The sequence below is a fragment of the Phragmites australis genome, chromosome 2, assembly GCF_958298935.1.
Source record: "Phragmites australis chromosome 2, lpPhrAust1.1, whole genome shotgun sequence".
NCBI classification, from domain to species: Eukaryota; Viridiplantae; Streptophyta; class Magnoliopsida; order Poales; family Poaceae; genus Phragmites; species Phragmites australis.
In genome coordinates, this window is record NC_084922.1 from 3,766,989 (window position 1) to 3,779,514 (window position 12,526).

Below are 12,526 nucleotides of genomic sequence, written 5' to 3' on the forward strand. Positions count from 1 at the left end.
GCACTGCAGAGTATGAGGGTCTTTTATCTGGAATATGAACAGCACCCGCATGGGGGGGGGGGGGGAAACACCTACTATCGATGAGGGACTCGCTGCTAGGTGTAACCCTAGTGCCAAAGGGTTTTCAGTGCTCGGACCAGACGATGGCGACATACCGCTCCGAAGTGAGAAAGCTAGAGCGACGCGCCATCTACTAAGAAGTCACGCACATCCCTCGCAAGGACTACTTCCTTGGCTGCTAAGCTGGCCCGACTGGCCTCTTCTTATGAACCTACCCTAGTCGGAGTCATTGAAAAAGGATTCACATGAACACCCACCGTGATCTTGGGCCAACGTGGAAGGGATGCTTCACTTGGAAATAGAACACCAGAGGCAACACCTTTGGAGGCAACGTCTCCCTCGGTGCCGATGACCTCAGGTGATCATCATGTGGTCGCCCTGTTCGATTCAGGTACGACCTGGATGGATCAGATCTTGGACTACTTTCAGAATCAAGCAGCCCTTGACGACGATGTGTCAGTAGAAAGGATCACACGGGTAGACCACAATATTTCTCCTTGGTAGAGGGACGCCTCTACCATCGAAGGAGTAATGACTTTTTACTGAAACATCGTTCAGGATGGGGAAAGCACAATGTTCCCTAACATCCTCGGAGGCAAAACTTCATAGTGCCCTCCAGGATACTTGCGTGCAGGTGAAACGGTGCAAGTCGTATTAGTACCACGGTCAAAATACCAACCTACCAGCCTAGGCACTGTAAACTAAATATGGACAACAGAACTCGATTCGCCAGTTGGAGATCGCACGCAGATCGCCTCAAATGGCTAGCCATTTAGGCCCGACCAGGTGACCAGGCGAGGACAACGATAAAAACTTTCATGAACGTGCTCTAAAGGCCCGAGCAGCTTGATCCCAACAAGGCCTTAGGCGTGGCCACAACTACTAGGTGTAGGAATGGACATGGGTCGTAAGCAATCTCGACTTGGGTTCAGTCCAGGGTAGGGCATGTTGTAATAGGCTTCTCCCGAGGGGTGCTACAAAGTGATCTACAATTCCCTGGTCTAACGTGGTCAGATTATCCAAGGAGGTCAGCCGCAAATTACATAACTCGCGAAACGTCGATTTTGTGTATAAGGCTGCTCGGCGACGAGACTATTTTTCTATTTTGTAGGACCTTCCGGATGAGTGTGGAATATGACTGGTAAGTATTTCAAATCCAATAAACCAGGCTTCCTGTTTTGTAGCATTTCACAGACAAACACGATCTCCCACCAAATTGTAAGACTTTATGTTTCAAGAACTTTATCACCTGGTCGACAGTTTCTTCCACCGATCAGACAATTGGGGGCTAAAACTATTGTGATATGTGATTTATTTTCTTCCAGCCAGGTTTTTTTTAGCACACTCACTCATGTTGATAGGACGAGATCCAAAGTTAACCGCTCGCATGGTGTCAGGGAGAAGGCGCCTAAGGGTTAGCGACCAGGATGCCACAAGTCATAGCTCGGGTCGAGCGCTGGACGCCACCGAAAGGCTAGTCGTGCTAAAGGTCATCCTTAGTGCTAGAAACCTAGCTAGTGAGTAGGTCGACGTGATCCTCCCTAGGCACAATGAGCACTTCGAGGCTACTCGCCGTCTAATCACAGGAAAAATCCATATAAAGAATCATTTTTTATTACAAAGCGACCACTCGAATAAGGTCCGAAGGCAGAAAATCGATGTAGTATCTGGTGTTCATATGGTTCTTAGTTTTCTTTAGTTCTAAGTTAGTTCATATGGTTCTTAGTTTTCTTGAGTTCTAGTTAGATTAGGGTGTTGCTTTGAGACGGGAAATCGAAGAATCCAGCGCCGGGACCAAGCTCGACGAAGTCGGCTTCTTTTTCGCCTCTTTGGAACTGTAGCAGAAGCTTATCCGGAGGGAGCGTTATTGGGTCTGTTGATCTGTTCTCATAGGACTTTGCTTTTTGCAAATTGGTTGAGGTTGCTTTCGTATGGACCCACGGTCTTACATATTGTGCTCATGTGCTGAGAGATCAAAGCTGGATTGCTGGAATATGGTTCTTGCGGCATGTATTTGTGTAATTATGTTCTAGTAGCCTGGCTATTTTATCCTGTGCTTCTGTTCCAAGTTGCTGGAATATGTTGCAGTAGCCTGTCACACAGCTTCTGCCGTGAAGGGTGAAGCACCGAAGGCACTGAACCTCAAGTTGCTGGCTCTGACCTGCTGCTTTGCTGAAACAGGACGGTTGGCTCGCGAGTCAGTCGAGTTGGCTTCAGCCACCGCTGAGCCCGAGCAAGCCTGATATTCAGCTCGGTAAATTAACTGAGGCTCGCTTGCAGTCCTACCTTTGTCCGTTTCCGGGCGGCCGGCTCAGGCTGGACGGCCGGCGGGCCTCCACCGGCCGAAAGTGGCAAACCGGCGAGATGATGATCATCTCAGGCCTCACGCAAGTGGATCGAATGGGCGACACGGCACCACTCGCTACCGGCCGGGGATTGAGGATGGGACCACGCGCGACACTAGGCAGCACAGTCCCAACTCTGACCTCTGCAGCAGCCAAGCTCTAGCGGGCTGTCGCTGTCGATCGATGATCCTCGTCGGCGAAGGAACCGCACCTGGCTTTCTTTTTCTGAATTTTAGGCAAAGAGCTTCTCTGACCTACTGTCTTTTTAACGAAGGTACACTATGCTGCTTCTAGATGATTGCCTACTGCAGAATTTATTTGTGCCCAACGCAACTCCGCTCGGCGCCGATCTCCGGCGCGTGGTCCATCGTCCGGGAGGAAGAAGAAATAAAAATAGATAACAAACCAAAGGAATCTAAAATTATTTTTCGACAGTAGCGGCTCTCTTGGCTCTTTTTGTCAGAGTTCTAGCTTAAAAATTTTTAGGGTTAATTATTTTTAGCTTTAGAGATTTTTGAGTTGAAGCTATGGACAGTTTGAGTCTTTTTTATTGAGACATTTTCTTCTTATTTTAACTAAAAATAAATATTTAAATTATTTTATTTCATTCTATAAACTTCAAATACTATATAGATCAAAATATGATCTCAATCTCTACCCAAAAAGTACTTTAATATCACTGAAATGAAAAATGAAAAGGTACATTATATGCAGCTTTGTTGAGAGAGGAGAGGAGCTACAGCCGAAAGGTACATTACATCACTGGGCTTGAGCTGAGCCCGTTGCTTTTATTGGGTAGGAATGGAGTCATCAACGCGCGCAGCCCATAAAACAAAGGTCGGCCTGGCCTAGGGACGGAAGACTGGTGCTACTGTGCTATACATATTGGGCCAGGCTTCTTCTCCCAGTCGTCCAATAGTTAGTTTGGGCCGGAGAAGTACTCGGCTAGGCGAGCTTCTTGGCAAGTCCGCCGAGTCCGCTGCACTGCGATTTTTTTATTTTTTAATATTTGCAAAAACATACACTACTATTTAAAAATATCGTATATCTAGACTACCGTCGTCCGTGGAAAGAGCGATAACAAGATGTCGCTCATTTAACAGGCAATACCTTGTAGGTACCACAATATAATGGTCAGAAATTAAATATTTTAGGCGACATGGTATCAATATTAATATGTTGTCTAACCAACGGATAACGTCTTTGATGTTGCCTGTTGGAAGGTTGATAGGATTGTGTTAGTTTTATTGAAAAAGGTGTCACCCGTTCAATGGATAATATCTTGTGGGACTCATGACATAACAATTAAAAATTAAATACTTTGGTTGACGTGATATTCACATCAACGTGTCGTCCAATCAACAAGCGACACCTTTGCTATCACCTAATAAAAATCAGAAATTAAATATCCTGACCGACGTAATAACCACATCAACTTGTCATCCAACCAACGAGCGACAACTTTGATATCACCCAATAAAAGAGCGACAAAACTACATTTTGATTTATTAAAAAAGATATCGTTTGTCCAATAAACGACAACTTTTCACACGTATGCATGCTTTTGATGCACATGCAGGGCAAAAGCATGCATGCTTTTAACTTTTTTTTAAGTCTACAAGCACATGCTTTTACCTTTTTTAAGTCCAAAATCGCATATATGCACGGCCGGCTTGCATGTTTTTGTTTCCAAATGTATGTATGAAAAAGGTGTCAGTTCGTTGAATAGGAATCAGCATAGTTTGTCAACCTTTTGACGGACGACGGTAAAAATATTACCGGTTAGTTAGACGACACATTGACGTGAACATCGCGTCGATCAACGTATTTAATTTCTGATCCATTCTTACAAGGTGTCAGGCGATACCTGTTGTCACCCTTGCAACGTGTAATATTTTAAAATGGGTCACCCTTGCAACGCGTAATATTTTAAAATATCCATGTATTTTTATAGATATTGAAAAATATAAATATATAAATAAAAAATTCCTGCCCTGCAACGGGTGTGCCATGTCACTTGTGCTTTGTTCATCCGAATTACTCGAGGATTTTGCATTCCAATCATATTTTTTTTCCAAGGTAAAGAGAGAGAGCTTTATTATTGATCACGGGATAGAGTTACAATCAGCTAAGAGTAGCTCCAGTTTTTTCTTCGCGCTTTTGACCAGTTTTTTCTTCTCCAAATACAGTGGTGCACTTATCCAAATTTACGGTCACTGCACGCATACCAAGAATGAAGAGAAGCAATTAGCTGGCATATCGAGCACAAGAGATCAGTTTACATTTTGGCAACAGGTAAAATATTTATGGGTAAAAACTGTTTAGACCTATATCTACGAGCTTATATTCAAATTTGCACCGTACTCATTATCTGTCACGAGTAAGAAATACTATCCGCTCTTACTACCTACGGACATCTTGTACCTGTGAGTATGTCCCGCCTCTAGCACGGGTTTACAAGTAATTAGGTAAATTTATATATCCAAGTTTCTAATTTATATATATAGTAATGATTTAGACTCATATATAAGATGGTTGAAACGGGTTTACATATATGAATATCTTTTTCTTACCTGTGATTTTTTATCCATCAAATTGAAAATCAAACCTGTACCTGTACCCGTGAACAAACATTAAAATACAAATCCGTACCTACCGGGTTTCTTACCCGCGGACACGTGGTAATCACTACCGGTTGCCATCTTTCGATCAGATCACGGAATCGTGTGCGCAGATGAGGAGGGTATATCGTATATAGCAGATGCCATCCGAGTATCCGACCCGCTGCTCTCCCTGTCTGCTGCGCCCGCCTTGAACCCAACGAACCAAGCGACACGTGAACACAACCAGAAAAAGTCGGCACGAGCCGAGTCGCCTCGTCGTCGCCAGCCATCCCCTCCTCCGACGACGCAGGCTGGGCTAGGCTAGGGTAGGGTTCCCGACCCGAGCCGATGGACGGCGGCGGCGGTGCCGCGGCGACGGCGGCGACCAAGTGGCGGACCGACGCGTCGCGGGCGTTCCAGTACTACCTGGACCGCTCCACCCCGCACGCCACGGGGCGGTGGCTCGGCACGCTCGCCGTCGCGGCCATCTACGCGCTGCGCGTCTACCTGGTGCAGGGCTTCTACGTCGTCACCTACGGCCTCGGGATCTACCTCCTCAACCTCCTCATCGGCTTCCTCTCCCCCATGGTCGACCCCGAGCTCGACCCCTCCGCCGCCGTCGACGGGCCGGCCCTCCCCACACGCGGATCAGACGAGTTCAAGCCCTTCATCAGGCGCCTCCCCGAGTTCAAGTTCTGGTCAGATCTCTTACCTTCACCCCCAGATCTGTCTCTGCTCATCAGATCCATGTCTCGCCCCTATGCTATACCTCTATGCATTTGCCTATTACTGCTGGAATGGGTTGATCGGATCGGCATCAATAGCCATTTAGCTTTAGCTCGTCGGCATCGTTGCCAGACGATAGTTAGCTTGGCTGCTAATTATAATCCAGCAACGTAAATTTGACATTTTGGTTACTTAGGGTGTGTTTGGTTGCCCGAACGTCCTCAGCCTGGCTCGTATGGCTCATGCAGGCTGAGTTGAGACAGGCTGAGAAGATGCAGTAGGGTCTGTTTGGTTAGCTGCATGTGTTCAGTCTGGCTGAGAAGAGATTATGTTTGGTTGCCCGCATGAGTATATGTTACATTAGATTGAAATAAAAAACAAGTATTGATATGATGTTTATTTAACATAAATACACTCTATAATAATTAATTTATCATATTAAACTTTAATCTAATTTAAAAAATATTAATATGAGCTAATATTCACTAATTATTCGTCATTAGTGCTAATCTGCTGCATCCCGCCGGCCAGACCCGGGAGAAACGGCCGAATCCGGCGTTTCCCGCCGGCCTGGCTGGGCGGATGCATTTGCACCGGCGGGTGCAGCTTTTCCCACCGGTGCAGCCATCCAAACGTCAGTCTCTCTCCGTCTGGCTGCACGCGCGCGTCCTGCATGAGTGAAGCAGCCGAACCAAACACGTCCTTACTATTGCTCAGCACCTGCTGATCCTTCCCCCACGAGAAATAGTTAATTTTTCGCATAGGTCAACCTACTGTGGCATGTGGCAAGCCGATGTCCTCCTCTCTCACTCACAAGGATGATTCGATTAGTAGAAAACACAACAGGCATGCAGTCCATTTTGGTCCGGCCGATCAAAACTGGCAAATGAAAAAGGTGTGTGGGTTAGAGTATTAATTGAAGAGTGCAGGATCTTACCATGATTGCTTCAGTGGGAAAAGAAAAAGGGCTGCAAGATCACAAATTTATCTTATATTGTTGTGTTAGGGGGTTGGCATGCTACCCTGATTAAGGTCATTTAATTCCAAGTCAAACTGCCTTGAAATTAGTTACACAGTCCTTGTCAGTCTGTGCTGAATAGTGCTGCGTTCTAATTTATGTACTCAGGCCTTCATTTTGCACTTTCTATTGTCTGCTTATTGTGCGTTTTGCATGTAACTTTTGTGATCTACATACCCTTATATGTTTTCCCAAACAATCGAGTCAAGAGTATGCGCAAAGAAATGTAAACATCATAGTTGAAAGTGGGAACTGGGAAACTACACTCAATTGCAGAGACAAGAAGTAAGAATGGTCATATTGTGTTTATTTCCTTGTAGACATGGTATCTGCACTGTGGTAATCCAAGTGTGATTTCTGCATGCCCAGCCTGACGATTTGTTGCCAGATGCAGCGACGATTGTATGTGCTATGCAAACACGACGTGTAGGAAGAAGGAAGTTGCACACATGTATCTTGCATTACCCCCTTATGCCTATAGTCAATGTTACAGGCTGGCTTAAAAGTGTGGGCCCTGCTAACCCAACAAATGCCCAACATATTCTAGGACTTTATATTTCCTTTTACATGTCCTCCAGCTACGCAACCAAGCCATGAAGCTTGTAAGTTACCTCTTAAACCACAGACGAGTAGCTCAGTAGCCTGAACAAACCATTCATGCGTTGCTTCGTTTGCATCATTTCTGTCCTTTTGGATTCCAATGGATGAAGTGGAAAATACAGACTCCTCTGGTGTCTGTTGTTGTGGTACCACCAAATAGCAAAGATATGACACAGATTACTGTTGGTGTTGATCCACCAAGCAAGAAGCAGACCTTGTGGGTTGGTGATACATGGGTGCATTGCCCCTGTGCTTGGTGCAGCAGGGGATTCTTTATTGAAAGTAGAGTTGGAGGTGCTTTCGTTTTTTATTAAAATAGATCCTCTTTGTTTTTTTCTTTTTTCTTTTTGAACAATGAACAGGAGAAATATATCCTTCTTTTATGGTGTCTATCTGGATTAGTCGAAATTTCTGTGATTCACGGTAATTTTTGCTGAGGAGCTTTCTGCCTTTGCTATTTTTGATAGGTCTTGGTCATGATCACGAGTGATCTGCCTAGTGCATAGTCTAGCTTTAGTTCTTCCAGATGGTAGCCATACAATAGCAACTCGTAGTTCAGGAATCTTTCTTACTGCCTATTTACTATTACTCAGCAACTGCTGATCCTTTGTAGATTGGGGATAGTATTGGTGCACTGCCCACGTGCTTGATGCAGGGGGTTCTAGTTGTGTACCTATGTCCTCAACATCTTTTTGCACATGTGTTTTATGGTTGTTTTGCAGAGATCTCTATAGTTACATGGGTGTTTTGATTTACTGTTAAACTAGCTAAATATGATTTAGCTCCCTGTTTGGTAGTTTGATTTGGAGAATGCCAGTGCAAAAATTAATGTTTCTTAGATGGTTAAAAGCGATCAGTTACTGATGGTTTATTTCTGATTAATCAAACTTCTCGAAATTTGCAGTAATGCTTGTTCATGAATTTTCAATGATTGTTCCAGTCTTCATCAATACTTCATCATAACTAGTAATGAAATCTCATGTTTTCTGACTACAGAGTTTGGAGTGCATTCATTGTGTGTCAATGAAATCGTTATCAGCTGCAAGGATTTATTGTGAAAAGTACTGTTGATGGCATGCATAGATGGGTGCAGCATATGTAGCGTGTTGATTGTTTCTATGTATTCAATGCTTATAATTTCATGTTTTAGGAATGCCGTGTATTCCATCTGATGTGATTTAGATGCAGGGCAGCATGCACATTAAAAGGCATATTTGATTGCTCGTTCATTTTTTAGTATTTTTCTAGAATAGTTTCTTTATTTCATTAAATCTAAATTCTGAATGCCGATGTTATAGTATCAATGCAAGATTCCCATAATATTCATGTGCTTATCTTTCAGGTACGCAATCACAAAAGCTTTTGTTATAGCCTTTCTGATGACTTTCTTCTCTGTATTCGATGTTCCTGTCTTCTGGCCCATACTTCTCTGCTACTGGATTGTTCTTTTCGTCCTTACGATGAAGCGCCAGATTGTGCATATGATCAAATACAAATATGTGCCCTTCAGCATTGGGAAGCAGGTTAGTATCCACTGTTCGAATTGTGAACTTACGTTTCATCGCTGAATGGTCATGTTCTGAAAGTCAACTGTTGTGTTGCATGCTTGCACACATACTGATCAATTGTTGTGTTTTGTGTGCCATGGGAGTTTCTTGTTTAAGTGACACAAACTTAAAATTCTACCATACTGGGGCGTTATCTACCTATTCAAACTTGTGTCATTAGACACCATCAGTTTTATCCACGGATCAACTATTTGTTTGATCTTTAACAAATGCTTGTGCAGTTGCATCAGCATCAGCATCACCATATTATTCAATCAGTCAATTATCGTTTCATTTCTCACAATTTGCCCCAACTGTGCTGCTAGAAATATGGTGGGAAGAAGAGTGGTGCAAGCAGCAGTTCCTCAAAAGACTGATCGCCAACGTACCCCGGTAGGAGCATGGCAGGGGGGAGAAGATCACAAGACACAGTGGATGATATTTGATGTGCTAAATACCAAGTGTAATATTTCATTCATATCTAGAGTTAGAAGGATATTCGTATCTGTTTTTGACTGGGGTTCACTATTTAATTTGATATTGTGCTTAGATTGCTCTGTTCTATGGGTACGTCTCTTTTCTAGATCAAATGATTTGCCTTGGTAACTCCATATCGCGGTCGTAGTTAAATTCTAAAACAAGCACTCGACTTGTTTTGTTGGGACTTTGGGAGCACCAGGGGGTTGTTTTGCGTCAAACCGGAGCGGGAGACCCAACTTTTCAACTCCAAATATCTGCACCTTGTGAAAGCGTACGGTTTGACGTGTCATCTGACTACTTTTCTCTGTTAGCTGACACTGGCCTTTTTATACTTCAACTAAGGGTTAGTTTGTTTCAGCTAGAGATTTTGAAAAGTAGTTTATAAAAGTTGGATTGTGAAAAGCTGAATTATAAAAAGTTTTTGGACTGTAGATTCTAAAAAAATTTAATAGACAGTTTAGTAAAATGGACTTTCACAGTCTATCAAAAGCTGAGGAAAACCAGCTTATTAGATTCTCATAATTCAACCAGCAGATTTTAAAAAGCTATAACTAAAAATTACCTGTTTATTTCAGCTTCGGATTATAAAAGCTGAAAGCCAGAATCCGAAGCTGAACTAAAAGAAATCGATTTTGACTAAAATGTTGGATGACTTTTCATATCACCTGCAAACTAAGTTTTGGCCTTATTATGTGTTTGGTTAGGTTGAGATTTTTGTTAAAAAGTTTTTTTTTCTGCATGTTAGTTTTTTTATTGATTTTTACAATATTTTTTTAGCTTTTTAGGACATTAAAAATAAAAATTATCTTAACTAGCTTCTCAGCGTTTAGTTTATTTTTTTAGAAATCAATTATTTTTTTACTTTTTTCCAAAAACTATCTCAACAACTAAGTTGTTTTATTCGGTTTCTGATTTCTAAGTAGCAAAAATCCTTAGAAGCTGAACTAAACATGCCTTAGATGCCACCGCTTGTGATGTATACCCATAGAATCAGGTCCTTGCGGGCCTTCTTTAGCACACAGCAACATATTACGGCCAGGCAAACTGATATGTGTGTCCGTGGCAGGCACTAAAACACAGATCTCAGAGCAAAATCCGTGACCACCAGATTGACCAAAAAGACGAAACATTTTGTAAATCTGCAGGCATCAGGAATTGAAAAACAGTTTCATCAAATATGGACCGCGAGCATCCGTTATAAACCAACAAACCAAAGCATGAGGGGGTTCGACATTATTGGTATTAGGAATGGATATGATAGCTCTGGCCACTCTGCCAGTACAAGCAGGCGCCATCATCTTGATCGATCAAAGACACATGTCGGTAGCAACAACATCACCGGTAACATCAGCATCCGCTCGCGCCCCTGCAGATCGCATTCAGAGGAACCTATTGAGGTAGTCGTCGACGGTGGTGTACTGGACGTCCGGGTACAGCTCGCCGGCGTCCACCTCCGACGCCGGGTCGATCTCGGAGTTGCCCATCTCCCCCCTGACGTACGCTGCGTGCCCGATCGCCAAGATGATGTTCAGCGGAATCGGGGACTCTTTGTTCACGAGGCGAAAAGAAATGTATCAGTTCATATTTCATTGCTGGATGCAATGTTTTGGAATGGGCTGGGCGCTAGATCGATGGCGCCATGGGCGTACTGACCTTGGATCTGCTTGAGGACGGCGTCCTCGGGGACGTAGACCCTCTCGAACGTCTTGCCGGTCTTCTTCTCCCACAGCGAGAGGAGCTCGTTGTGCGACAGCGTGTTGGCCGGCGGCTTGATGTGCAGAACCTTGTTCGCGGTCCGGGGGTCGTCGGCGGCCAGGACCATGTAGGTGCCGATGTCACCCTCCTCCACGAACGCGACCTTGGCGTTGCCGTCGGCGAGGATGATGGCCTTGTCGGCGGGGGGCGCGGGGGACAGGACCTGCCCGATGGTGGGCAGCCCGTAGCCGGCGAAGTAACCGGTCACCACGTAGGTGTACGGGACGCCCGCGACCTCCACGGCGCGGCGGACGGCCGCCTTGCCGGCGAAGATGGACTTGGCCGGCTCCACGGCGCCCGTGCGGTCCACGTCCAGACCGAACTCCGATGGGAAGAACCTCTGCAGAACAAGCCAGTCATCGTCAATCTCGAAGTATCTAGCTAGCTACTAGTTGACACGCATGCAGGAACAAGGCATTGACAACGGCGATCGACAACCTTGACGTTGCCGGCCTCCTTGATAGCGGCGATGAGCCTGGTCTGGTCGGCGATCTGCAGCGCCCCGAGCGTGGAGATGACCACGTCCGCGGCCTTGACGGCGCTCACCAGGCTGCCGTGGTCGTACAGGTCACCCTTGACGAGCGTGACGCCGGCGTCCTGGAAGCTCTTGAGCAGCTGCGCCTTGGCTGGGTCAGACGGCGCCGTGTCCCTGACGAGCGCGAAGGTGGGGTGGCCCAGCCGCGCGCTCGCCGCCACGACGTGCCTGCCCAAGTACCCCGTGCCGCCGACCACCAGGATCTTGCTCTTCTCCGACGCCATCGATCCTGGCCGATCGTTAGTTATTGACAAGATTGAGCTTGCTCAGCTGGCGGATCGACGTGGCAGTGTGGCAGTGCCGATTTGCTTGCTCAGTGTGTAGTGGAGATCCAATCGTCTGCCCTTGGATCGCCATTACATGCCGCCTATATATAATGGAGTGGCAACTGATTCCATCGATCTTAGGATGACTAGTTATTGTGGTGGTTGAACAACAGATTCTTCTCTGGTTACGTAAGTCACACTCCACGTCAGCTCTCAGGCCAATTTTCCTTTAATTGCACGCTTTTGGTCAATTTTTACATATGTATATCTATACCTCTTTTCTGCTTAGCTATGAACTGAAACCGAGAAAATTATGGAATATGTTACTACCCTTTGCGAGTATGGGCAGGGCTGAGCCATGTCTAGTATGTGCTGTACGATTTCCAGCAATTAACATCCATGCATGCACTTGTATGTGGGTTTGTATATTTGTACATTTCATGAAAATTGTCGATGTCGAACATGTTGAAAAATATAACACGAAAAAGTTACTCTCTTCAGTCACAAATGCTTAGTTTGGAAACATGAAACTTGTATCTGCAGATTTGTCTTTAGGTATACTTTTACAATCTCATAAATTTATTAGATTTT

The 12,526-nt window shown here is 44.9% G+C and overlaps 2 protein-coding genes across 2 annotated transcripts; one reads left to right on the top strand and one right to left on the bottom strand.

The window, feature by feature from the left end:
- Positions 1–5,183: 5,183 nt before the first annotated feature.
- On the top strand, positions 5,184–9,448 carry LOC133895047 (protein RER1A-like). Its single transcript, XM_062335257.1, has 3 exons — positions 5,184–5,706; positions 8,695–8,875; positions 9,226–9,448. Exons 1-3 carry the CDS (start codon positions 5,357–5,359, stop codon positions 9,274–9,276), a joined length of 582 nt encoding a protein of 193 aa, XP_062191241.1. The 5' UTR covers positions 5,184–5,356; the 3' UTR covers positions 9,277–9,448.
- A 1,040-nt stretch (positions 9,449–10,488) lies between these two features.
- LOC133895055 (isoflavone reductase homolog IRL-like) lies at positions 10,489–12,047 on the bottom strand. The gene is made up of 3 exons (XM_062335262.1): positions 11,573–12,047; positions 11,033–11,474; positions 10,489–10,925 (listed from the first exon to the last, which is right to left on the bottom strand). The coding sequence occupies exons 1-3, from the start codon at positions 11,891–11,893 to the stop codon at positions 10,759–10,761; spliced, it is 930 nt and encodes a 309-aa protein (XP_062191246.1). The 5' UTR covers positions 11,894–12,047; the 3' UTR covers positions 10,489–10,758.
- Between the last annotated feature and the right edge of the window lie 479 nt (positions 12,048–12,526).

What these genes read in the sequence shown, in the direction of transcription:
- LOC133895047 (XM_062335257.1), top strand. Translation starts at nt 5,357, where the DNA reads ATGGACGGCGGCGGCGGTGCCGCGGCGACGGCGGCGACCAAGTGGCGG. An exon ending in CTCCCCGAGTTCAAGTTCTG is followed by an intron (nt 5,707 to 8,694) that starts GTCAGATCTCTT and finishes CTTATCTTTCAG; the next exon opens with GTACGCAATCACAAAAGCTT. An exon ending in CCTTCAGCATTGGGAAGCAG is followed by an intron (nt 8,876 to 9,225) that starts GTTAGTATCCAC and finishes CTGTGCTGCTAG; the next exon opens with AAATATGGTGGGAAGAAGAG.
- LOC133895055 (XM_062335262.1), bottom strand. Translation starts at nt 11,893, where the DNA reads ATGGCGTCGGAGAAGAGCAAGATCCTGGTGGTCGGCGGCACGGGGTAC. An exon ending in AGGAGGCCGGCAACGTCAAG is followed by an intron (nt 11,475 to 11,572) that starts GTTGTCGATCGC and finishes CTTGTTCTGCAG; the next exon opens with AGGTTCTTCCCATCGGAGTT. An exon ending in CGTCCTCAAGCAGATCCAAG is followed by an intron (nt 10,926 to 11,032) that starts GTCAGTACGCCC and finishes TCGTGAACAAAG; the next exon opens with AGTCCCCGATTCCGCTGAAC.